Source organism: Bos indicus, chromosome 11 (genome assembly GCF_029378745.1).
Source record: "Bos indicus isolate NIAB-ARS_2022 breed Sahiwal x Tharparkar chromosome 11, NIAB-ARS_B.indTharparkar_mat_pri_1.0, whole genome shotgun sequence".
Taxonomy (NCBI): Eukaryota; Metazoa; Chordata; class Mammalia; order Artiodactyla; family Bovidae; genus Bos; species Bos indicus.
In genome coordinates this window covers 36,269,368-36,295,761 of record NC_091770.1, presented here as the reverse complement: position 1 = coordinate 36,295,761, position 26,394 = coordinate 36,269,368, and the positions used below count along the sequence as shown (strand labels likewise).

Sequence of the window (26,394 nt, the reverse complement as noted above, 5' to 3'; positions counted from 1 at the left end):
TTTGAAATGAATAAATTATAGTTCTTGATCCACATATTTTTCTGTACCAAGTATAGAAGTATAGGAGATTTTTTTTTACTTAAAAAAAGATATTTGTTTGGCTGTGCCAGAGCTTAGTTGTAGCACGCAAGATCTTTGTTTTAACATGCTGGATGTTCAGCTGCAGCACGCAAACTCTTAGTTGTGATATGTAGGATCTAGTTCTCTGACGAGGGATCAAACCCAGACTCCCTCCATTGGGAGTACAGAGTCTTAGCCACTGGACACCAGGGAAAGCCCCTAGGAAGATTTTAATTCTAAGTATGAAATAATATTATAAAGGGAAAACAGTTGACCTGGTAAAAACTAGTGATAACGATATTTATAAAACAGATGGCTCTTTATGTCTTCATAATACGTAAAATGTGTACCTTTTACACACTCTGGATACACATTATCTACTTCTTATTTATCTCACCAGTTAAGCAGTTGTACTAGTTATTTCTCAAACAGTATTTCACAGACTTGAATACCATTACCATTAATTCATCAATAAATGTTTAGGGGCAAAGTTAATTTGATTTTGGAAGGGGAAATATTTTGGGGGGGCTGCACCTCATGCTTAGTTCTGGGATCTTAGTTCTGCGACCAGTAATTGAACCCAGGCCCTCAGCAGTGAGCATGCCAAATCCTAACCAAATTTATCATTTGACTATCAAATTTTTTTTAATCTCTGGTAACTCCTGAGATATTCAAACAGCTATCTTCAGTTTTCCTCCCTACCCCATTTTAGGAGGGGAGTTTAGCTGTGCGCCACCATCTTTATTTTGGAACAGAGAGAGAATGTGAAAGTGTACACATGGTGAAATGTAAAAATTGAAGCCATCTGGTTGAAGAATACATGGGAATTCTTTGAGCTTTGTAATTAAGTCAAGCCTAATTAAATTAATCAAACCTAACAATTTTTTAAATTTTGGTAAAAGGAATGAAGTACGGATCAAACTTGATTTTTTTTTTCCCCCCTCAGATAACTATCCCAGCACCATTTAGTAGATGATAAGCCCATTTTTCCTCTTCTGATTTGAAATGCTTCATATGTATGTGGTTTTTTGCTTGACTGAATTTTCATAGAATCTTGTTAGGAAGATAAAGTCACACTAGCACTATGGATTGGTTGTTGAGAATAATTATTGCACAGATATTTTGAAGTTCATCAAATGTAATTGTCTTTTCCTTAGGTGGATATCCTAAACCCACCCAGATTGTTGCTGGTGATAGGCCTGATAACCACTGGTTGCATTATGATAGCAAAAGCATACCAAGAACTAAAAAAGAATGGGAGTCAAGTTGCTTTGTGGAAAAAACTCATTGGGGATACTACACCTGGCCACAGTAAGTTGCAGCTTGCCACGCACCTTACTACTGAACAGCTTATCTTCAATAAAATTTGTTTTGTCATCTGGATTTCTGTGGACGTTCTGAGGCTGTTGAAGCATAGGCACTCTGTCACCAAAGATACACAATCTCTAGCTTTTCCGCTCTTCTTTTCTTTGTTCTTGTCAGTGCTGTGCCTCATCCTGCCTCTATTCTTGTCTTTCCCTTAGACTTTCTTAGTCCTACCATTACACTTCTAAGGAGTTTGTTAATAGTTGCTTTGAATTATATTCTTGCCTATTAAAAAAATACTACACCTGTCTAAACCAGCCCCAAGAAATACTTCTTTGTCTTTTATTGACCCTAGTAATCTATGTTATTAGGATGCGCGACCTGATAGATTTTTTTTTTGTATTTTATTTAATTTATTTTAATTGGAGGCTAATTACTTTATAATATTGTAGTGGTTTTTGCCATACATTGACATGAATCAGCCATGGGTGTACATCTGTTCCCATCCTGAACCCCCTCCCACCTCCCTCCCCATCCCATCCCTCAGGGTCATCCCAGTGCACCAGCCCTGAGCGCCCTGTCTCATGCATCGAACCTGGACTGGCGATCTGTTTCACATATGAAAATACACATGTTTCAGTGCTGTTCTCTCAAATCATCCTAACCTCGCCTTCTCCCACAGAGTCTAAAAGACTGTTTTATACATCTGTGTCTCTTTTGCTGTCTTGCATATAGGGTCATTGTTACCATCTTTCTAAATTTCATATATATGCATTAGTATACTGTATTGGTGTTTTTCTTTCTGACTTACTTCACTCTATAGTAGGCTCCAATTCATCCACCTCATTAGAACTGATTCAAATGTATTCTTTTTAATGGCTGAATAATATTCCATTGTGTATACGTACCACAACTTTCTTACCCATTCGTCTGCTGGTGGACATCTCATGCTTTTTATCCATGAAGCTCTAATGTTGTTTTCTATCTACGTGTGTTACCAATACAAACTCTTACTGTGTAGGAATATGGTTGTTTATGCTGGTGTGGAGGAGCAACCTAAGCTTGGCAGAAGCAGGGAGGATTTGACAGAGGTAAGCATCTAATTTCACCATTTGTGAACACACCTGGTTCACATGCGTCTTGCTTTTGGCTATTGATTTATTAGAACTTAGTTCACGTTTTTCTCCCCCAAATTTGTGTCCTGCAGTGTAGTACAGTAAGTGCTGGCAAATGTATACTCCCTTTCTCCCCCTGCCCCAACCCTCCTCCCTTCTCTTAGGACCAGCTGTCACAAGGCTTATGTCTCTAAGTCACTCTCAACTGCCTAATTAGCACTCACTTAGGTACTGACTTTTAGTTTTTTATTGCATATAAATGGTGGATAATCAGTAAATAATTATTTATAGATTTAAGTTGGAACCTCTCAGTCTTCATAGAACTTCTTTATCATTTTGAAGAATTTTAAATTTATGTCTTCCTCAGTTACGTTTATGCTGTAGCTTCTGTAATTCTGAACAAAGTTTACTTTTAACTTATGGTAGTTTATAAATATGGAAATAATTTTGAATAAATTTTAATCCCTGAATGTTCTTTTTTTTTTTCCAATTTTATAGGCAGAACAGATTATATTTGATCATTTTTCTGATCCTAAATTTGTCGAACAGTTAATTACCTTTCTATCTTTAGAAGACAGAAAAGGAAAAGATAAATTTAATCCTCGACGTTTTTGCCTCTTTAAGGTAACTGTTATTTATATACCCTTTTCATAAAGCTTAGTGATTCTCAGTTTGTAGGTTTGTGAGTTCTAAAGTATTTGATCAAAGTTTGAGTTTAGTCACCTGTTACCTTTATTTAAAATTACTTTAGAAGTAATGCCTGTCGTATTCATCTTGGCTTAAGGTTTAGGATTCAAAAAACCAGGCTTTTTAGTGTTTATCTCTAATATTTGTAATTAGCAGTAGAGATAAAATACCAAAACCCACAAGACTGTATGCATTTCATATTTGTTTGATTTTTCTTGAGGTGTGTGTGATATTTGTAAGATCAGAAAGATTATTAAGTTTTATTTCATTGATTATATTTTAATGTGATGTGGCAAATAACAAGTGGTTTTATCATTTTAACTTACATTGTTAAAGCAGTTAAGTTCTAAGGTGAGAACATAGATTATTTTAAGCACAGTAGTAATATAGTAAACAAATATGAGCATGTTATAATGGAGATGTAGTCATTTGAGTACTGAAGAACTTTTTCTTTATTTGCATAGGGTATATTCAGAAATTTTGATGATGCCTTCCTCCCAGTTCTGAAGCCCCATTTAGAACGTTTGGTTGCAGATTCACATGAGAGCACCCAGCGATGTGTTGCAGAAATTATAGCTGGCTTAATCAGAGGCTCTAAGCATTGGACATTTGAAAAGGTGATGTAATTTGTGGAGCACATTTCTTAAAGTTGCATTGTCCATTTGTGTAGCAATTCCCAACGCATTGGGTATTAACACCTGGATTAGTCCCCTCAGCCTCCTCTGCCCCTCTGCCTGTGTTCAAGTGCCACCTTGGGGCCAGCAGTCCTGCTGAGGGAGTGAGGCGGCAGGTGGTCGGACAGGTGTCTGACGGGGATGGTGGTGGGAACAGCAGTGGAGCAGCCAGTGGTCCTGTGTGCTTATCTCATCTCCACGGGGTCAGCCTGCGGTGCCCATGCCCTCCAAAATGGACAGCAGAGTATGTGTTTATCAAAACATTTTCACTGCTGCACCGAGGAGACACGCATCTTTTAAAAAAAAATGATATTAGCACCTAAAAGATTAAATGCTTGACTCCATATTGCTTTTCTTCCCTGATAGCTCAGTTCGTAAAGAATCTGCCTGCAATGCGGGAGACCTGGGTTTGATCCCTGGGTTGGGAAGATCCCCTGGAGAAGGGAAAGGCTACCCACTCCAGTAGTCTGGCCTGGAGAATTCCATGGACTGTATAGTCCAAGTGGTCTCAAAGAGTCAGACACGACTGAGCGGCTTTCACTTTTGACTCTCCATTGCTTTAGAGTATAGGTCACAGAGTCATGTTCTGTAGGTGGCACTGAATATCTTTTACAATTTGAATTATTTTCCATCCAGGTATGTCATGCAAAAAGAACTTTAGTTTCTCTTGAAAAACAGGAAGCTCCTGGAACCCTGCTCCCATGTTGCTGCACTGTATCAGTTGGCTGGGGCTGTGCATGAGCGTCTCCCTTCATGAGGCACTCTCTAGCTTCTCCTGAAGTCTTTTCTCTTAGCCTCTGTGCTGCTTTACTCATTTGGTCTTGTAGATGGTTTTGAATTTGACAGCCTTGTTTTGAGTATCCCTCTTTTGAATTGTAAGATTAAGTTTTACATATCCACCTCAAGGTTAGTTTCTTTCCTAGCAAAATGCACTAGACTGAAAGTAACCTGGTAAAATGTTCAGAATGCCTGAAAACATTCATACTTAATTACACGTAGGAGGATTATGAACACTTTTTAATATATTAATATATTATTTTATACTTATTCAAATCATGTATTAAATAAAAGAATTTGTTAGATTGTAACATTGCCATTTTCCTGGTATATCATGAAGCAGTTTTATGTAAATATGTTAATATGTAGCCTTGTCATCCTTTCTCTATCATTTTTGAGTTACCTCAATCCCAGAATACAGCTCCTTTCCTTTTTAGTTGTTATAAAATATAGCTTGTTTTCCTTTTTATTCAGAGTCTAATGCTAAACTGGAAATTTTATCACAAACCATCTCTTCCCCATTTGTCTTAACATAGGTCCTTTTGACTAAAGTAGGGTTCATGGACCTGTAGCTTAAGCATCACTTGGGAGTTTATTAGAAAAGTAGGATCTCAAGACCCATCCTGAGCTAATTAATCAGAATCTGCATTTTGTCAAGGATATTTGTGCTCTCACTAAACTATGAGAAGCAGTTCAGTGTTTAGACCCATATATTCACTGCCTGTGTAACTGGAACACATTTTTAAATGCTATTTATAATAACCCAAAACTTGGAATGTAAAGATGATGCTTTCAGGTAATACTAAATTGTATTGAAACGTCATTGGTTCCTGTATTAGAATTCAATCCTGTGACTGTAAGCATGCAAAATACAGAGATGATTGAGGTTTTGTTTTAGCTCAGTGTACTATGTTATTCAGACATTTGAATAGATAACTTCTCAATAGTAGGAGAGATTTTGTACAGAACCATATAAGTTGTCTCCTCTTTTCTTTTTTTTTTTGCGGGGGGAAGAGGGGAGGAAATTGCCGTATTATCTGGCCATGTTTTCATGTATCATGGTACCTTCTTCAATTCTTTGGGTCTTTTAAGAAATAAAGGAAAGATCAGTTTGTGTATTTGTATGTGTGGGTTTGCAGGAACAGATAGTTTAAGAAAAGTGTTCTGAGTATCGTTAACTTCTATATTTTATTTGAGTAGGTGGAGAAGCTTTGGGAACTTCTATGTCCTCTACTTCGAACAGCATTGTCCAACATTACAGTAGAAACTTACAACGACTGGGGAACTTGTATAGCAACATCCTGTGTAAGTTTTCCTCTTCATTTTTGTGTCTCACTAATGATCTATTCAAACTATTTCATACCCTATCTCAAAATATGTAAAATCTCATATTTCTTGATCCTGAAATTTTGTCCTCTTACATAACTGGAGAGATGGTGCTGTTTAGCCTTTTAAACAAGCCTTGAGTGATAACTCTTAAGTAATAATTATACCTTCTTTGCCATGATAATTGCATTTTTAGATTAAATGACAAGCCAACTCATATACCTAGAAGTGTCACTTATATATAGTAAAAGCCAGATGATACAAGGTTATAGGTGTCATTTTTGACAACAGAAACGTGCAGAGCAGTTATACTTTGATTTAAAACAGTCTGATTAGCTGACAGTTTTCTCACTGTTGCTCTTCCTAACATCAGCTACATTTGGATTTGACTCACCCATAAGTTTTAATTTGATTTTCTTCCTCAAGACTTAGGTTTGTTTATATTTCTAAAGTAAGGATGTCTGATTTATTTGCAGAATTATATGGCCCCTGTTTTAATTGCTACTTTATGTTTTCAACACAGGAAAGCAGAGATCCCCGGAAACTTCATTGGCTTTTTGAACTGCTGTTGGAATCACCACTGAGTGGTGAAGGAGGATCCTTTGTAGATGCATGGTAAATAAGAAGGAAACTGAGGAGGTTAACAAAAGATAACATCTTTGTTCTTGATGTAGAAGTGGAAGTGAAGCTCTGCACCTCTAACAGCTACATATCGTAACCCCGTTCTTCTGAGTGATGACCATAGTCCATTTACATACAACCTATGATGCTAAGTAGAGTTATTTCTCACTTGAGAACAAGTAGGAGAAATGAAGGCAGCCTGAGCAGTTCAAACAAAAAGTAGGTCCAGCCTACTCTATTGTTAACATCTTTTCTATCAGGACTGCTCTTTTGTACCATTATGATATTACTAACTTCCTTATCACATGATCTAATTTTTTATACTTTCCTATTAGGAAAGAAGATAGTAATCCTTTTAAGGAAAAATATACTTGGGCATAAGGAGCTGTAAAACAAATTACTGAACAATAGAAGGAAATCTAGATAATCCTGTTAATAAGAAAAGTCATTTATTATTAATATTAATTAGTAAGGAAACTTCTAATGCTTAGAGATTAACTCAGTGAGTATTCTAAAGTCTGTTTCTTTTGTCTGTATAGTAGTGGAGATGAAATGGAATACAGAGAAAATGATGTAGAAAAAAATAATAAAGTCTTCCTAAAGATGCTGTTCTATACTGTCAGCTTGAAAATGAAACAGTTTTAGGTAGAATACAGACTGTCAACATGTAAAGGCAGAACTTCCCTTGTGTTCGAGTGTTAAGACCCTGTACTTCCACTGAAGGGGCATGGGTTTGATCCCTGGCTACGGAACTAAAATCCCACATGCCACAGAGTGGGGGAGTGGGGGACAGGCAAAGGTGGAGAGGGGCACTAACCCAGCTCTCATTTGTTTTGATTTTTAGTCGACTCTATGTCCTCCAAGGCGGCCTTGCCCAGCAAGAGTGGAGAGTGCCTGAGTTATTGCATAGACTACTGAAGTATTTGGAGCCCAAACTCACCCAGGTTTACAAAAATGTTAGGGAAAGAATAGGGAGGTGGGTATTATTTTCCCTGTGGTATGGTATACCTCTTGAGTCCTTTTTATTAAATTTTGGTGTCAAATAATACATACTGTTTATGTTACTGTTGAGTTTTGTGATATACTTTTCTTCAGATTTTGTTTTATATTGTATTGTGGGACCTTAGATGAGAGGCTCTGAACGGAAGGAGACCACAGTTCGATTCCTGGGTTGGAACAATCCCCTGGAGAGGGGAATGGCAATCCACTTCAGTATTCTTGCTTGGAGAATTCCATGGACAGAGAAGCCTGTGGGCTACAGTCCTTGGGGTCCCAAAGAGTCCGACTTGACTGAGCAACTACACTTGCACTTTCTGAATGTAAAATAGAATGGTATTGTGCTCACAAGCAAGTGGGGAGTGGTTGCCACACTGCAGTTTTTAATACCTCAGAGTTGTAGGCACAGGCACAAGTTGTAGGCACAAGTTCCTCTCCAGGAATTGTCCTGGGCAGATTTACTTTGGTTGGGTCATACTTTTGAACCTTAGTTTTATCCATAATGTGGGATCTATTCTTACTATATATATTTTATTTTACAGTGTGCTGACCTATATATTCATGATAGATGTTTCTTTGCCAAACACTGCACCAACAGCATCACCTCGTGTCCCTGAGTTTACTGCTCGAATTCTAGAGAAGTTGAAACCCCTCATGGATGTAGATGAAGAAATTCAGAACCATGTTATGGAAGAAAATGGAATTGGTGAAGAAGATGAACGAACCCAGGGCATTAAACTCTTAAAAACTAGTGAGTGGCTCAAGTTAGTAGAAACCCCCTTTAAAAACAGATACTTTAGATTATCCTACTGACTTTTTTCTCTTTTTTTAATTATTATGGTAAAATGTACATAATATAACATTTACAGTTGAGTGGCATCAAATAGTTTACATTATTGTATGGCCATCACTTTCACCCATCTTTGTACTCTTTTCATCTTGCAAAACTGAAGCCCTGTACCCGTTAAAAAATAGCTCCTCATTCTCCCCTCCCTCAGCCTCAGACAACCTTCAATCTACTTTCTGTCTCTATAATATGCCTATTCTAGGTATCTCATGTAAGGAGAATCATAAAATATTTCTCCTTTTATGTCTGGCTTTTTTCACTTTGTGTAATGTTTTCAGTGTTTTTCTATTCATAGACTTTTAGGTTGCTTATGCCTTTTGGCTATTATGAATAGTATTTTTATGAATGTTAATATAAAGTTATATTTGAGTCTCTGCTTTCATGTCTTTTGGGTATTGAAAGCAGAATTGCTATACCATAGGGTAATTCTATGTTTAATTTTTTGAGGCGCCACCAAGGTATTTTCTACAGTGGCCTCATCATTTTATATTCCAAACAGCAGTATTAGAAAGATTTCAACTTTTGCACCTTTTGGCCAACATTTGTTTTCTGTTTTTATGACAATAGCTCTCCTAGTAGGTGTGAAGAAGGTATCTTATTTTGATTTACATTGCCCTCATTTTTCATTTTTGTTTCTTTTCATTTCCATTTTTGTTTCTTCTTTGGAGAAATGTCAAGGTCTTTGCCCAGTTTTGAATTAGGTTGTTTTGTTGTTTTTGAGTTGTAGATCTTTACTAGGAGTGTAAACAACTAATTTCATTATCATTTTTGCTTTGTGAGGATGTTTGAAGGCTGGTTTTCATCTGTACTTCATGTGGTTGTTTGTAGATAAATAGTTATCAATAGCTAGCCGATTGATTCTTTTGAAAGTGATTTCAGTTCCCTGGATTGGTTGATAACCTTTGTTTAGGATCCTGTCACACTGCTGATCAAATCTGTGAAGTAACACAGATGATCTCTTTCTTTACATTGAAGAGCTCTCAGAGTGCTTTTCTGGGTTGCACTATATCATAGAACTATTCTACCTTATGTAGTCTCTAACTCAGTAGTGAAGACTGACTCTTTGTTTTTGTTTCCATAAGTTTTGAAATGGCTGATGGCAAGTGCAGGAAGATCATTCTCTACAGCAGTCGCAGAACAACTTCAGCTTCTGCCTTTGTTCTTTAAGGTAAGTTTATGTCTGAAATTAAAGCTGCATCCCCTTTTGACCTTCAAAAGAAATTATTATCAGAGGGTTGATAAGTTTTCAGGCTGTATGATTTGTGTACATCTCTAAAAAAAGTCATCACAGGAAAATCATTAGGTGATCAGTTCAATCATTCAGTCATTTCCGACTCTTTGCGACCCCATGAACACAGCATGCCAGGCCTCCCTGTCAATCACCAACTCCCGGAGTCCACCTAAACCCATGTCCATTGAGTTGGTGATACCATCTAACAGTCTCATCCTCTGTCGTCCCCTTTTCCTCCTGCACTCAATCTTTCCCAGCATCAGGGTCTTTTCAAATGAGTCAGCACTTCATCAGGTGGCCAAAGTATTGGAGCTTCAGCTTCAACACCAGTCCTTCCAATAAACACCCAGGACTGATCTCCTTTAGGATGGACTGGTTAGATCTCCTTGCAGTCCAAGGGACTCTCAAGTCTTTTCCAACACCACAGTTCAAAAGCATCAGTTCTTTGGTGCTCAGCTTTCTTTATAATCCAACTGTCACATCATACATGACCACTGGAAAAACCATAGCCTCGACCAGACGGACCTTTGTTGACAAAGTAATGTCTCTGCTTTTTAATATGCTGTCTAGGTTGGTCATGACTTTCCTTCCAAGGAGTAAGCATCCTTTAATTTCATGGCTGTAGTCACCATCTGCAGTGATTTTGGAGCCCCAAAAAATAGTCAGCCACTGTTTCCACTGTTTCCCCATCTATTTGCCATGGAGTGATGGGCCTGGATGCTATGATCTTAGTATTCTGAATGTTGAGCTTTAAGCCTGCTGTTTCACTCTCCTCTTTCACTTTCATCAAGAGGCTCTTTAGTTCTTCACTTTCTGCCATAAGGGTGGTGTCATCTGCATATCTGAGGTTATTGATATTTCTCCCAGCAATCTTGATTCCAGCTTGTGCTTCCTCCAGCCCAGCATGTCTCATGATGTACTCTGCATATAAGTTAAATAGGCCGGGTGACAATATACAGCCTTGATGTACTCCTTTTCCTATTTGGAACCAGTCTATTGTTCCATGTCCAGTAACTGTTGCTTCCTGACCTGTATACAGGTTTCTCAAGAGGCAGGTCAGGTGGTCTGGTATTCCCATCTTTTTCAGAATTTCCCACAGTTTATTCTGATCCACACAGTCAAAGGCTTTGGCATAGTCAGTAAAGCAGAAATAGATGTTTTTCTGGAACTCTCTTGCTTTTTCCATGATCCAGTGGATGTTGGAAATTTGATCTCTGGTTCCTCTGCCTTTTCTAAAACCAGCTTGAACATCTGGAAGTTCATGGTTCATGTATTGCTGAAGCCTGGCTTAGAAAATTTTGAGCATTACTTTACTAGCATGTGAGATGAGTGCAATTGTGTTTGAGCATTCTTTGGCATTGCCTTTCTTTGGGATTGGAATGTAGACTGACCTTTTCCAGTCCTGTGGCCACTGCTGAGTTTTCCAAATTTGCTGGCATATTGAGTGCAGCACTTTCACAGCATCATCATTCAGGATTTGAAATAGCTCAACTGGAATTCCATCACCTCCACTAGCTTTGTTCGTAATGATGCTTCCTGAGGTCCACTTGACTTCACATTCCAGGATGTCTGGCTCTAGGTGAGTGTGAGTGATGACACCATCATGATTATCTGGGTCGTGAAGATCTTTTTTGTACAGTTCTTCTGTGTATTCTTGCCACCTCTTCTTAATATCTTCTGCTTCTGTTAGGTCCATACCATTTCTGTCCTTTATTGAGTCCATCTTTGCATGAAATGTTCCCTTGGTATCTAATTTTATTGACGAGATCTCTAGTCTTTCCCATTCTATTGTTTTCCTCTATTTCTTTGCATTGATCACTGAGGGAGGCTTTCTTACTCTCCTTTCTATTCTTTGGAACTCTGCATTCAAATGGGTATATTTTGGGGATGGTCTTGATTCCTGTCTCCTGTACAGTGTCTCGAACCTCCGTTCATAGTTCATCAGGCACTCTATCAGATCTAGTCCCTTAAATCTATTTCTCACTTCCACTGTGTAATCATAAGGGATTTGATTTAGGTCATACCTGAATGGTCTGGTAGTTTTCCCCACTTGCTTCAATTTCAGTCTGAATTTGGCAATAAGGAGTTCATGATCTGAGCCACAGTCAGCTCCCGGTCTTGCTTTTGCTGCCTGTATAGAGCTTCTCCATCTTTGGCTGCAAAGAATATAATCAATCTGATGTCAGTATTGACCATCTGGTGATGTCCATGTGTAGTCTTCTCTTGTGTTGTTGGAAGAGGGTGTTTGCTATGACCAGTGTGTTCTCTTGGCAGAACTCTATTAGCCTTTGCCCTGCTTCATTTTGTACTCCAACGCCATATTTGCCTGTTACTCCAGCAGTTTCTTGACTTCTTACTTTTTCGTTCCAGTCCCCTCTAATGAAAAGGACATCTTTTTTGGGTATTCTAAAAGGTCTTATAGGTCTTCATAGAACCGTTCAACTTCAGCTTCTTCAGCGTTACTGGTAGAGGCTTAGACTTGGATTACCGTGATATTGAATGGTTTGCCTTGGAAATGAACAGAGGTCATTCTGTCGTTTTTGAGGTTGCATCCAAATACTGCATTTCAGACTCTTTTGTTGACTGTGATGGCTACTTCGTTTCTTCTAAGGGATTCCTGCCCACAGTAGTAGATACAATGGTCGTCTGAGTTAAATTCACCCATTCTAGTCCATCTTAGTTCGCTGATTCCTAGAATGTCAGTGTTCACTCTTGCCATCTCCTGTTTGACCACTTCCAATTTGCCTTGATTCATGGACCTGACATTCCAGGTTCTTATGCAATATTGCTGTTTACAGCGTCGAACCTTGCTTCTATCACCAGTCTCATCCACAACTGGGTGTAATTTTTGCTTTGCCTCCATCCCTTCATTCTTTCTGGAGTTATTTCTCCACTGATCTCCAGTAGCATATTGGGCAGTTACAGACCTGGGGAGTTCATCTTTCAGCATCCTGTCTTTTTGCCTTTTCATACTGTTCATGAGATTCTCAAGGCAAGAATACTGAAGTGGGTTGCCATTCCCTTCTCCAGTGGACCACATTCTGTCAGACCTCTCCACCATGACCTATCTATCTTGGGTGGCCCCACAGGGCATGGCTTAGTTTCATTGAGTTAGACAAGGCTGTGGTCCATGTGATCAGATTGGCTAGTTTTCTGTGATCGTGTTTTCAGTCTGTCTGCCCTCTGATGCCCTCTCTCAGTGCCTACCATCTTACTTGGGTTTCTCTTACCTTGAACATGGGGTATCTCTTCAGGGCTGCTCCAGCAAAGCACAGCCACTGCTCCTTACCTTGGATGTGGGGTAGGTCCTCTTGGCTGCTGCCCTGACCTTGGACGTAGGGTAGCTCCTCTCGGTTGCCGCCCCGACCTTGGACGTGGGGTAGCTTCTCTCAGCCATTCCTGCGCTGTCGCAGCTGCCGCTCCTGTGCCGTTGAGTTAAATATTTGTTGAAATTATCTTTTTAATATTAGGTAAGAGTAAGATTTTGACAGTTAATGTGAAAAGTCTAAAGACAGAATATTGTTTCACTGAGAGCCAATTTGCAAGTAATAATAGTTTAGGAAAATACTGCTTGCTTAAAAGAAAGTTACAGTGGCATTTTTGAATATAACTGTTTCTGACTTTTTAATTCAATGTGTAATAAATCCAAAAATCAAAATGTTCAGTATATTGTATTTGGGTTTCCCTGGTGGCTCAGATGGTAAAGAGCCTGCCTGCAGTGTGGGAGACCCGGGTTCAATCCCTGGGTCAGGAAGATTCCCTGGAGAAAGGAATGCAACCCACTCCAGTACTCTTGCCTGGAGAACTCCTTGGACAGAGGAGCTTGGCAGGCTACAGTCCATGGGGATCGCAAAGAGTCGGACACGACTAAAGTGACTTAATGTGCGTGCATATTGTATTTATTTTATAATGTTGAATGGCACTGTATATCGTTGGTTCTAACGAACACTTGCAGAAAGTAACCTGTCTCCATTGATCATATTGAAGTTTTATTTGCTGCAAGATACAACCTGAGGTGGTTTTAATCATTCATCCACTCAGTGATTGAAGCTGGTAAACTAAGATTAATGTAGTAGTTTCCAGAATTATAGTTGATAGTGATGCTGTGGTTGGTTGTGGATAAGTATAGTCTTATTGCAGATTGGGAAGGCTTAGTACAAATATCACCACTATGTGATAGCTACTGGTCAGTCCAGTTGTTGCTGTTTAAGAACCAGGGCCCTTGTTACTATTTATAAGCAAATGGCATGCTAAACTTCTGATCTGCCACAGTGTGTTTTGTCTTTGCTGCTGCTGCTGCTGCTGCTAAGTCGCTTCAGTCGTGTCCGACTCTGTGCAACCCCATAGACAGCAGCCCACCAGGCTCCCCCGTCCCTGGGATTCTCCAGGCAAGAACACTGGAGTGGGTTGCCATTTCCTTCTTCAGTGCATGAAAGTGAAAAGTGAAAGTGAAGTCGCTCAGTTGTGTCAGACTCTTAGCGACCCCATGGACTGCAGCCTACCAGGCTCCTCCATCCATGGGATTTTCCAGGCAAGAGTACTGGAGTGGGGTGCCATTGCCTTCTCCGGTTTTGTCTTTAGGAGATTCCAAAAGATAACACTCCTGGTAATTTTCAAAGGATTCACTACTAAAATACTTTTTAAAGTGCCCTGTAGGGCCTGATGCCCAGAATACCTTTGGGGTCTTCTCTATGTAAAAGTGGACGGTGGCTATTAGTATATGTATATATATGCCTTTGTAACTTGTGAGTCCTTGGTGTAGATTTGATTTGTCTTTAGGGCAGTGGTGCTTCAAGTTTTTTCCACTGCCTTTCACAGTGGGTATGGAATATGAGCTTATAGTTTTGTTAGTGGGTAATATGCAATGAATGTTAGACCAGCTGGAGTTCCACCCCTTTTCTTCACTCAGAGAAAAAGTCAGCAAGCAAATAGTGTATGAGAATGAGATTGATAGGATGGTTTGAATCCACTTGAAATTTATAAAAACTGTAAATCACTAGAATACTGTACTGCATAGTTTGCTAGTAACGGGCCTAACACGTGACCTCAGTATACAAATATTGAGGTTGAGAACCTCTTTTAGGTCTTCATGGTAAAAGGGGTCCGGGTTATGCAGGTCTCACAGCACAGATGAACAGCATTATTGTGTAGACAGATGAGATGTACAGAGTAAAGATAAAGAGGGGACTATACCATTGACTAAACTGTAGGAGGAGCACAGAAATAGTGGAGATGAGATCAGTAGTTTTGTTTTGGACATATTTGAGGTATTTATTTGATTCTAAATGAACTATTGTTTTTCCTGTCCCATGAAAAGCAGTTTTATACCCCCCTTCCCCAAAATAACCCTTGGAAATACAAGGTGCAAGTTTCAGTTATTTGTGTATTCTACTTTAAGATTCTCCATTTTGCTTCAGAATGAGAGAAGAGGATTTTTAACCAAGAATAACTAACAGAGCACAGGCTTTGAATAGAGATCTCGTTTAAAATCCTTTCTGTGACAGGCGCTGTTTTTTGGTGATTTTAGACAAGCTACTGAACATCTAAGGTTATCTTCTTCTATGTAGTGTGAATAATAGCAGTATCCCTCACGAGGTGGAAATAAGATAGTGCCTGTGACCTAGAGAGCACAGTGTAAAATGTCTGTTACAAGTCTTTAACCAGACTTTAACTTGGAATAATCAAGAGCTCAAATGCTAATGGTCAGGGCGAGAGAGGGGACGTGTTTCCATCTTAAGGGAGCAGCACTTTCTACAGGTTAGCACAGTTTAATGGCAGTTGAATCTGATCTGTGATACACTAAAAATAATAAATTTGTATGATAACGCAAAAGAAAGATTAGGATCATTCCTTTTTTATACCATTGTATTCTTATTTTGTATTTTGGTTGTAAGCATTAGAAACTAAGTGACTGTGCCAACAAAACTAGTAAATTAGCTCAATTACTCAGAGATACCTGCATAGTTCGTAGAATGGAAGTAACAGCTTAAGAACAGAGTAGGAACCACAGCAGCTCTGAAGACCTGGGTAACAGCATCTAATAGTCTCTTCAGGGTGCTGTCTCCTTGCATCTTTCTCTTCAAGATTCAGATACTCAAAAGAAAAAGTGTGCTAATACATGATCTCTTTCTCTTTAAAAAATATGGTTTGAACCGAGAAATGTACAGAATAAACCTAGGTCATCTTGTCATACCAGAAACCAAGGATGCTGTAGTTGTTCAAAGGACTTGGAGCCAGTTTGAGTTCTATAAAAAAGAGTAACCACAGTGGGTTAAAACCATCAAATTTGTTGAAATGCATTGGTTCTTAATGATACTTTAAAAAATTGTTTCATTTTTCACATCTGGAGGTTAGGGAAGTCATTCTGAGTAAGAAAGAGGTTTTTGTATAAAACATTCCACTGTTGTTTAGTTGCTAAGTCATGTCCAATTCTTTTGCACCCCCATGGACTGTAGCCCGCCAGGCTCCTCTGACCATGGAATTTCCCAGGCAGAATCTTGGAGTGGGTAGCCGTTTCCTTCTCCAGGGGATCTCCAATCTCCCTGATCCAGGGATTGAACGCATGTCTCCTGCATCAGCAGGTGAATTCTTTACCACTAGTCACCAGAGAAGCCCATAAAGCATTCTAGGCAACAACGAAGGAGGAATGAGTGTCACTATTTTGGAAACTTATGTTTTTATAATAGTTCATCGCAAAAAGAGAAAACTGGATGTAAGTGAAGGAAATACACAGTACTATTAATACTTATATTGTGCCCAGTCAGACTTGAATAAAATCAGACCTCTGGATCTAATGGCTTCTTTATAGGACAAACTAGAGCCAGTGGATGCCGCAAAGGAATGTAGTCAGGAAAGGGAGGTCATAATAAGGGAGACTGTAAAAACAAAGGACCTGCCCCATCCCCCTTGTTTTAAAAGAAAGGAATTTTGAAAGCGGGTAGAGGAAATTTATAGATTGTTCTTAAATATTAACAGACATTCCAAATGCAGTGTTGTATGGTTATTATGTTGAACCAGATTCCCCCAGAGTAATTGTGATAACATGTATGAAATACTTGGAGAAATTTGAGCACTACTGAACATATTTTAGCTGTAATGAGTTTTTATGTATAATTTCATGACATGTTTTTTAAATAAGAGACTTTGTCTTTCAGTGATAAAAATAAAATACTTATGGATGAAATATGTTTGGTATTTGTTTCAAATAATTGAGGGAGGGGGAACAATAGGGGAGCAGAAAATGAAAGGAATAGCCATGAATTTGTCATTGTTGAAGAATTGGTTGATTCATGGGAATTCATTAAACTGTTCTTTAGTTTTGTATATGTTTGTTTTTTCTGTAGAAGTTGTTAAAAATGTGATTTCTTTCATGTAAGGATGCCTTTGTACTTACTGGCTGTTTTTTAATTTATGTCTTTGTTTTGTTTTGTTCTTGTTGTTCTCTAGATTGCCCCAGTGGAAAATGACAATAGCTATGATGAACTGAAAAGAGATGCAAAGTTATGTTTATCACTAATGTCTCAGGGGTTGCTTTACCCTCATCAAGTGCCTTTGGTACTTCAGGTGCTAAATCAAGTAAGAGTGTATATCAGAAACTTGTATCTTTGGTTAGAATTTTGGTTTACCATTCTAAGAATTTCACAAAGTCACCTGTGATACACACACACAATACCTGCTATTTGCATTCATTGTGAATCTTCTTTTAGCATGAGAGAAGACATATGTCAGCCAAAGAAACAGATTTAGAATCTGTACATGGCTTTGCCACCAACGTCTGTGACTTTGTGCAGGTCACTCAACCCCCATGTTTTCTGTATACATAAGGAGCTAATTCTTGGAACACCTTGGATACAAAGTGCTTATTGGGGTGGGGGTGAGCATTCTCTTTTACCATTTCCCCTTTATTTTATTCATTTCTGTTTTCTGATTTGTGGTAAAAAGACCTAAGTGAGTGTCTATTTTCTGGCATTTTTATTTATTTATTTTTTTAAATTTAAATTTTTTTTTTTTTTTTTTGGCCACACTGCATGGCATGTGGGATCTGTGGGATCTTAGTTCCCCAGCCAGGGATCAAACCTGCACCCCCGGCAGTGGAAGCTCAGAGTCTTAACCACCACGGAAGTCCCATAGCTGCATTTTTAGTGACTCTGTGCTCAGCTTTACCCAGTTATTATGTGTGTTATATAGAAAATGGACACTTTCCCTCAGTTTTCAGATTTTTAAGTTTGATTACAACTGAAAAATATTTTTTAATAGCCTCAAATGGTATTTTTTTATGCAGTAGACTATAGTAGTTCTCCATTTTGTTTGCTTTAACTACCCTACCTACTACTATCAAAAGTAAAATACAACAATATGCAGCCCTTGGAGGAGTTAAGTCATTAATTATAAATAACTCTTCTAAAATTGACTTTCATCCATGTGTTCCTTTCCTTTCACTCTCATTCGTATATTCAGAATACTTAACTTCACCTGAGACAGCTTGTGTGCCCTTTTGTTTAGAAGGAAATACAAGATGAGCTTGCTCTGGCTGTACTTGTAAAAGTAGAGTTACATTGCAAATTTCTATTATTTGTGGATAATGCCACTGTCATCTCATGTTCTGGTCATTTCTACTAATTTCTCATTCACAGACAGCAAGAAGCAGTTCTTGGCATGCTAGATACACAGTGCTGACCTACCTCCAGACCATGGTGTTTTATAACCTCTTTATTTTCCTAAACAATGAAGATGCAGTTAAAGACATCAGGTGGCTGGTTATAAGTCTTTTGGAGGATGAACAGCTAGAGGTAAAATTTAAGTTATAGCAAACTGAAATTTGAATAAATTTAAAGAAAGCATTTTGGTGCCTCTAAAAGAGTATTTACACACTAATATGTAAAGCAACTTTAATTTTAACATAGCCCTTTGTAATTACTTTGATACCCCAAGTGTAAACAAACACTGGACACATTCTTGTTCTGGCTTCTCTTTGCAGTTGGGCAGATAACACTGATGAACCAAAGTCTTCTTATCTATGAAATTGCAAATGATAATGCTCTACTTATTTTACTGATTTTTAAAGGGCTAATGGGTATGTGTATGAGAGCAGTTTCAAGAGAATGAAAATCTACACATAGGTGCTATTATTCAGTAGATTTAAGAAAAGATTGTTATCCCTGTTTATTTTCCTTGGTAGAGAAATCGAAGTCAGCTTTTGCTAAGGAAACATTAATATTTGTACAAAAAGACCATGTTAGTTCACATCAGCCTAATGTAAGAAAAGCATGATGTGATAATTATGGAATAAGACGTAACTTTCTAAATTGGCCTTAGGTTAAGAAAAAGTAATTGAAAGTTTTGTGAAATTTTTGTTTATTTTATTTTGTGGACTTTATGGGTTTTCCATATAGTGGAGCACTCCCAGTGATTATATATATTTTATTTGAGAGCACTGAAAATACATTTGTATCTATAGGAAACTGGGACTGGAAGCCTATTAATTTTGCATTCCAGCTTGCTTGTGTCCTTTGGAGCAGATGTGTCGAGTTACTGAGTACTTACACTGTAGCCATAACTCTGACAAGCTCCAGTTAAAATATTTGCAGCTCTCTGTAAATTGTTTTAGAGGGTTTGTTTTTTTTTTTTTTTTTTTCATTAAAGAATAGAAATGGAAAGGTGGAAATCTCCAAGGACAGTGTTTCCTACCTTTAGATATTATAGCAAAATGGACTGTTTTCTGAATCTTGTTTTAGAACACTTTTATAGATTATGTTTATATTTTATTCCATGTAGTAGGCTTAAACTTAGCTGTTACTCTATGCAACCAAGTATGAAATAATAAAAAATTTTATAATGTATTTCATATATTATAATGAAAATAGCAAAGAATATGTTAAGTACCCCCAAACTGTCACACTGAAAAATTGAAGAAAAAATGTTTTGAAGGAATAAGTGGCAAAGCATTTTTTCAAATTATTACTGCCTTTCCTTACAACTGTTCAGGAGAAACTATTGTGATGTGTATAACTTTTTACAGCTTTTTTTTGTCTTCCCAAAACTTGAGTTCCCACTTGAATTTGAAAAAACTATTAGTATTTCTATAGACTGTATTTATAGTCTTAAAACAGCCTATGAAGTTTGTAAGAATTAAAACGGATATAAATCTCTACTGTGTATGCCAATTATAGAAATTATCTTGTGTCTTTATTACCAATGAAAATAACAACGGCAGTTGTTTTAAGGGATGTAGAGTCTAGGAAAGTTTTATTTTAATGTCAGGCTCTGGCACTGCTTTTACAGTTAAACTCCAGATAAGAAAAACTCAGTCAGTGGGAAAAGAATGTACGGAAAATTTTTTATAGCATGGGTAAGCGTTTACTTTCTGTAAGCCTGGTGTTAGTGACTCATCTGTTTTGAGGCCAGGACCCTTTAAGAGCCTGATGGATTCTCCATTAAGAAACTGCAAAAGAGCATTCACACAGTTTGAATACAAATATCAGGGAAAGTCCCCACCCCACTTCCCACACCACCCTCCCCACCTCCCCAGGCTTAGGATCTCAAGTCTAATGGAAGTGATTATCTCTACAGGTTAGAGAAATGGCTGCTACCACCTTAAGTGGTCTGTTACAGTGTAACTTCCTTACCATGGACAGTCCTATGCAGATTCATTTTGAGCAACTTTGCAAAACAAAACTACCGAAGAAAAGGAAGCGTGACCCTGGTTTTGTAGGAGATACGATTCCTTCTGCAGGTAACAATACTGGTAGAAAATACCTTTTGGGAATTAACCAGGCTTGCTCAACAAATATTTATTGGATGCTTGTAGGAGCCTGGTGGGCTGCAGTCCATGGGGTCGCTAGAGTCGGACACGACTGAGCGACTTCACTTTCACTTTTCACTTTCATGCATTGGAGAAGGAAATGGCAACCCACTCCAGTGTTCTTGCCTGGAGAATCCCAGGGACGGGGAGCCTGGTGGGCTGCCGTCTCTGGGGTCGCACAGAGTCGGACACGACTGAAGCAACTTAGCAGCATGCTAGGTACCAGGAATAGCTGCTTTTGAGAAGCTTTGCATATATAGAAGGGAAGACCTGGGATATAAAAGCTAAAATTGAGAAAGGTACGAAGGAATGTGTACACTGCTGCATACAGCTATTAGAGTAAATCAAGTCTGTACCCACTCACCTGAAATTGCTTTATAAAGAGAGGTATCCAGAATTAGTTATTTTTGAGGGTTAAAATATTTGTTTTTAGAATTTACAACTTATGTGTGGTGCTAGTAGTAAAGAATTCATCTGCCAGTGAGACGTAAGAGACACGGGTTCAGTTCCTGGGTCAGGAAGATCCCTGGAGGAGGGCATGGCAACCCACTCCATTATTCTTGTGTGAAGAGTCCCATGGACAGAGGAGCCTGGTGGGCTACTGTCCATAAGGTCTCAAAGAGTTGGACACGACGGAAGCAACTTAGCACACATAGCACACACACACTTAGAGAAGAAACTAAGTAGACAAACCAATTCTTGCTTTCATTTGGAGAGGGGAATATCATTACTTCACTAGGCATTTGGTGAGAGTGTGAAGACTCATTCTATAGAAGCTTGCACTCTAATTGAGCATCAAGGTAAACAAGACAATGAGATCTGATTGACTGTGTCATGTTTAAAGAGAAATTTAAATGTCATAGCCAAAAAGCATCTGATCTGTGTTATTGAAGTATAGTTAATTTAGAATGTTGTGTTAATTTTTTCTATACAGCAAAGTAACTCAGTTCAGTTCAGTCGCTCAGTTGTGTCCGACTCTGCGACCCCATGGACTGCAGCACACCAGGCCTCCCTGTCCATCACCAACTCACAGAGTTTACCCACACTCTTGTCCATTGAGTTGGTGATGCCATCTAACCATCTCATCCTCTGTTGTTCCCTTTTCCTCCTGCCTTCAATCTTTTCTAACATCAGGGTCTTTTCCAGTGAGTTAGCTCTTCGCATCAGGTGGCCAAAGTATTGGAGTTTCAGCTTCAACATCAGTCTTTCCAGTGAACACTTAGGACTAATTTCCTTTCAGATGGACTGGTTGGATCTCCTTGCAGTCCAAGGGACTCTCAAGAGTCTTCTCCAACACCACAGTTCAAAAGCATCAATTCTTCGGTGCTCAGCTTTCTTTATAGTCCAGCTCTCACATCCATACACGACTACTGGAAAACCCATAGCATTGACTAGACAGACCTTTGTTGGCAAAGTAACATCTCTGCTTTTTAATGTGCTGTCTAGGTTGGTCATAACTTTCCTTCCAAGGAATAAGTATCTTAATTTCATGGCTGCAGTGATTCTGGAGCCCAAAAAAATAAAGTCTGACACTGTTTCCACTGTTTCCTCATCTATTTGCCATGGAGTGGTGGGACTGGATGCCATGATCTTAGTTTTCTCAGTGTTGAGCTTTAAGCCAACTTTTTCACTCTCCTCTTTCACTTTCATCAAGAGGCTCTTTAGTTCTTTCCTTTCTGCCATAAGGGTGGTGCCATCTGCTTATCTGAGGTTATTGGTATTTCTCCCGGCAATCTTGATTCCAGCTTGTGCTTCTTCCAGTCCAGCGTTTCTCATGATGTACTCTGCGTATACGTTAAATAAGCAGGGTGACAATATACAGCCTTGACATACTCCTTTTCCTATTTGGAACCAGTCTGTTGTTCCATGTCCAGTTCTAACAGTTGCTTCCTGACCTGCATACAGGTTTCTCAAGAGGCAGGTCAGGTGGTCTGGGATTCCCATCTCTTGAAGAATTTTCCACAGTTTATTGTGATCCACACAGTCAAAGGCTTTGGCATAGTCAATAAAGCAGAAGTAGATGTTTTTCTGGAACGCTCTTGCTTTTTTGAGGATCCAGCGGATGTTGGCAGTTTGATCTCTGGTTCCTCTGCCTTTTCTAAAACCAGCTTGAACATCAGGAAGTTCACGGTTCACATATTGCTGAAGCCTGGCTTGGAGAATTTCGAGCATTACTTTACTAGCGTGTGAGATGAGTGCAATTGTGCGGCAATTTGAGCATTCTTTGACATTGCCTTTCTTTGGGATTGGAATGAAAACTGACCTTTTCCAGTCCTGTGGCCACTGCTGAGTTTTCCAGATTTGCTGGCAGCATCCTCTTTTAGGATTTGAAATAGCTCAACTGGAATCCCATCACTCAGTTGTATATATTTTTTCTTCATATTCTTTTTCATTATGGTTTGTCATTGGGTGTTGAATATAGTTCCCCACACTGTACAGGGGGACCCTAGTGTTGATCTGTCCTGTATTCAGTTGTTTCCCTTTGGTAATCCCAGAATCCAATCTTCTCTCTCCCCCCAAAAACACAAGTCTGTTCTCTTTGTCTAGCAGGGTTTTAATTATGTCATATAGTTACCTAACGGGAATTTCCAATAACATAACAGTGAAAGTGTTAGTCGCTCAGTTGTGTCTGACTCTTAGTGACCCCATGGACTGTATTCCACCAGACTCCTCTGTCCAAATGAAATACCAGCATACAATAAATTCTAGTTTTTTTTAAGTTGAACACTTTGTTTTTAATAATTAAGTACCAAAGTATTTTTAGGTCTGTACTGAGAATTTGAAAACACTTTAACTTGTATCACTGAAAAGAAAGAATAGAGAGCCTATAAAATATAGGATGCAGGATGTTTTAATTTAGGCTTAAAAGCATGTTTTTGATAATGTGTGCATATCCAGGGTCATTTAAAGGTAGAAATTCACACATTGGAAACAACTAGCATAATTGAAAACTAATTTATCTCACTGTAGCAAGTACAATAGAGTCCTGTACATATCTGTTTATATAAATGCTTTTTTCTTTGCAGAGTTGGTGAAACGCCATGCTGGGGTGCTGGGACTGGGTGCATGTGTTCTTTCTAGTCCTTATGATGTTCCCACCTGGATGCCCCAGCTCCTTATGAATCTCAGTGCACATCTGAATGACCCTCAGCCAATCGAGGTAAAATTCTCCCTTGTTGGTTTCTTTGCACATATATTAACAGTGATAATTTTCTAAGAAACCATTTAGACTAATAATTTTCTGTATACTCTGGGCCGTCATCTTCGATGAGGTTACTACTACTGCCTCTGCCAGAGCCAAGTCTGCTCGTCAGTAGTTACTAAAGTCTTGCAGAGACCCCACTGTTTTCTATATTTGAGATCTTTTGTTAGCAAGAAAATTACCATGTCTTCTGCCCTTCCCAGTCCAGTGGAAGCAAAGTGTATTGCCAGTATTGTCAGGATATTTAAATTTTATACTTCTGTTTCGCTTGCTTTTTATACCTAGGAAGTATCTAACCAAAGGCTAATGTTAAACAGGAAAATGTGATGGTATTATTTACTGAACACCTGTGTTCCTACATTAAACAACTTGAAAGACCAATGACTTTGTTCTTTTCACTTTGACTAAGTATATATTAACTATATATTGAAACTGATTTAACAATGTGGTATGAGTTCTAGTCATTTGTCCCAAAGTGAAGCTAGTACCAATTCTAAAGAAATAATCGTGGTGGCTTTTTGAGGTAAGTTTGGTTTATTGGTTGTGTAGCGCTTGGTGAAGTGTAAGATCTGAAGTCCCGAAGGATTGTTACTTAAAGGTATCCTGAACATAATCCTGGAGAGGTTAAAGTGAAATGTATGTGGGTTGCTTATCCTACAGATGACTGTAAAAAAGACATTATCCAATTTCCGAAGGACACACCATGACAACTGGCAAGAACACAAACAGCAATTCACTGACGACCAGCTGCTCGTTCTCACCGATCTCCTTGTGTCACCCTGCTATTATGCATAGAAAGGTGAGGCAGCGAAGCATACAAAAGTCTGTTTTCACGACTTTTGCTGTGACCCAGTGGAAGTTCCCGGAGAATTTTATACTTTTTTTTCTCTGCTTTAGGTATTAAGCAGAGAATTGATGTGACAGCTTTTATGGGCTTATGGTTAAATAGAAGAAAAGAGCTCTTACTCATAATTGCCTCTGAGTGGGGCCTGGCCATTTTGGGTTGTCCTAGGGATTCTGGGTTCTACAGTTGTAAAAATATTTCATCTCGGTTCTTAAGTATTTGTTATCCATTCTGTATTAAAGAGGTAGGACCCAGAAGCCTTTCTATTGAAATAGGATGAAAAAAGATTTCATTTATTTGCCTCTTTGAGTTGGATGTTCTGTTGTCTAACTGAAGCTTCTCCCCGCCCCCCCCCCCCACCCTTTTTCTTCCTTGATACAGATGAGTAGTCCTCACTTCGAGCTCTTTTCATCAAAAATTCCAGATCCTCAGGTACCATCTGTGGTGGTTTTCTGCAGGTTTAAAAACTCTGCCACTGTTGAGTTCTCATCGTTTTGGTGGTTTCTTTGTCTGGTCTAATTAGTCTGAATTCCACAGGTTCTCAGCTGCCATTTGATTTCCTAACTTGTCCGGAAGTATTTCCAGTATATTGATCACTTTTTCTTTGAGGCATCTGACAAAGCCACAATGTTTCAGACTAGAAATAATTACCCAGTATGATCATGACGTACAAGACCAGACAGAGTCTAGGAACTCATTATGAAACCATTTACTTGGAATGGAGAATGCCCATCTGTAACACAGGTCCTGTCATTTCATTCATCTCAAATTATTTTGAATTCTTTCCAAATGGCTGTTGAGTTTAGATGGTGGTAGGGCTGTGAGCCATAAATCTGAAGCGTTGAGAGCCTTGGGCCTGGAGAGCCATGAAGAGGGAAAGAAAAGAGGGCAAGTCTCGAACTCAGCCAAGGACCTGATGGATTGCTCGACCCAGACACAGAAGTGAAGCCTGTGTCCACGTGTCGCCCACAGACTGGAGTTTTTGGTGCTGAATAGAAGAGCAGTTGCTGAAAAACCAGGGGTTTGGTGAATAAATTTTTGATTGATTGTTATGTATGTATACAAGTGTGTGATTTTGAAAATAAACAGCAACAACAATAAAAACCCTGACTGAATGATTTTTACCTGTGTTCTTTACAAATATTGTTTGACCCTCTTTGAAAACTGTTATACTTTACTAATGGAAGACTGCTGTGTTTGCGGAAATTCTGTAATCTTTTTCTCCCTCCCCCTACCCTTTTTTTTTGGCCTGCAGAATCGTTGAGAGACTAATAAGTCTTAATATTTAATTGACTTGTTTAATAAATGTTACATAGATGTAAAAGACTGTATAAACTGTAGAGACAGCATTGGCAAGACTTTGTACAGATGCAACCTCTTACAAAACACCATTGTGTAATTAACTTGTAAAGATTCACATGTAGCTCTTTATTATAGTGACTTTTGGCTTTTGTACCAATTGAATGGCATTTTTTGTGTGTTTTTAAATTATTTTCTTTATCTTTTCATGCTCCAAAAGCTGAGGTGTGGGTTTGTTTGAGTTCATTTATCCTTAGAATGTCTGAATTTTTATGTAACTTTTTTGTGTGTATCTCTAAATGCGAACACCACGTGTTTGCCTGTGACCAGTTTATAGAATGCAAGGTATCTTCTAGGTTGAAGTACTTCACAAGGTGGTGAATGTCATCTTGCAGCACACCCTGTACAGTCTTCCTTAAAGGAACACTACGGTATATTTTTTAGTATCTACTTGCTGAATGACTTGTTACAGGCCTAAGCACAGCAGAGGTCCTGGTACAGTATTTAAGTGTCAGCATACACAGGCGTAATCCCTGTATAGAGTAGTGCCAACCTGATTATTTCAATTGTGTAACTAGTTTAAAACCCCAATAAATGGACTGTTTTTAA

The 26,394-nt window shown here is 38.6% G+C and overlaps 1 protein-coding gene across 2 annotated transcripts in view; it reads left to right on the top strand.

Annotated features, from left to right (window-relative positions):
- Window positions 1-26,394, top strand: part of PSME4 (proteasome activator subunit 4) — a 100,147-nt gene extending 73,753 nt beyond the window's left edge. For both annotated transcript variants that reach the window (XM_019970140.2, XM_070798649.1), the window contains 15 exons: window positions 1,218-1,371; window positions 2,387-2,456; window positions 2,979-3,104; window positions 3,632-3,784; window positions 5,819-5,923; window positions 6,468-6,559; window positions 7,410-7,541; window positions 8,104-8,312; window positions 9,491-9,576; window positions 17,086-17,214; window positions 18,273-18,428; window positions 20,209-20,371; window positions 23,467-23,600; window positions 24,303-24,441; window positions 24,868-26,394. In XM_019970140.2, coding sequence (XP_019825699.2) covers window positions 1,218-1,371; window positions 2,387-2,456; window positions 2,979-3,104; window positions 3,632-3,784; window positions 5,819-5,923; window positions 6,468-6,559; window positions 7,410-7,541; window positions 8,104-8,312; window positions 9,491-9,576; window positions 17,086-17,214; window positions 18,273-18,428; window positions 20,209-20,371; window positions 23,467-23,600; window positions 24,303-24,437 — 1,844 coding nt within the window. In that variant the 3' untranslated portion in view covers window positions 24,438-24,441; window positions 24,868-26,394. The remainder of the gene's footprint in view (window positions 1-1,217; window positions 1,372-2,386; window positions 2,457-2,978; window positions 3,105-3,631; window positions 3,785-5,818; window positions 5,924-6,467; window positions 6,560-7,409; window positions 7,542-8,103; window positions 8,313-9,490; window positions 9,577-17,085; window positions 17,215-18,272; window positions 18,429-20,208; window positions 20,372-23,466; window positions 23,601-24,302; window positions 24,442-24,867) is intronic.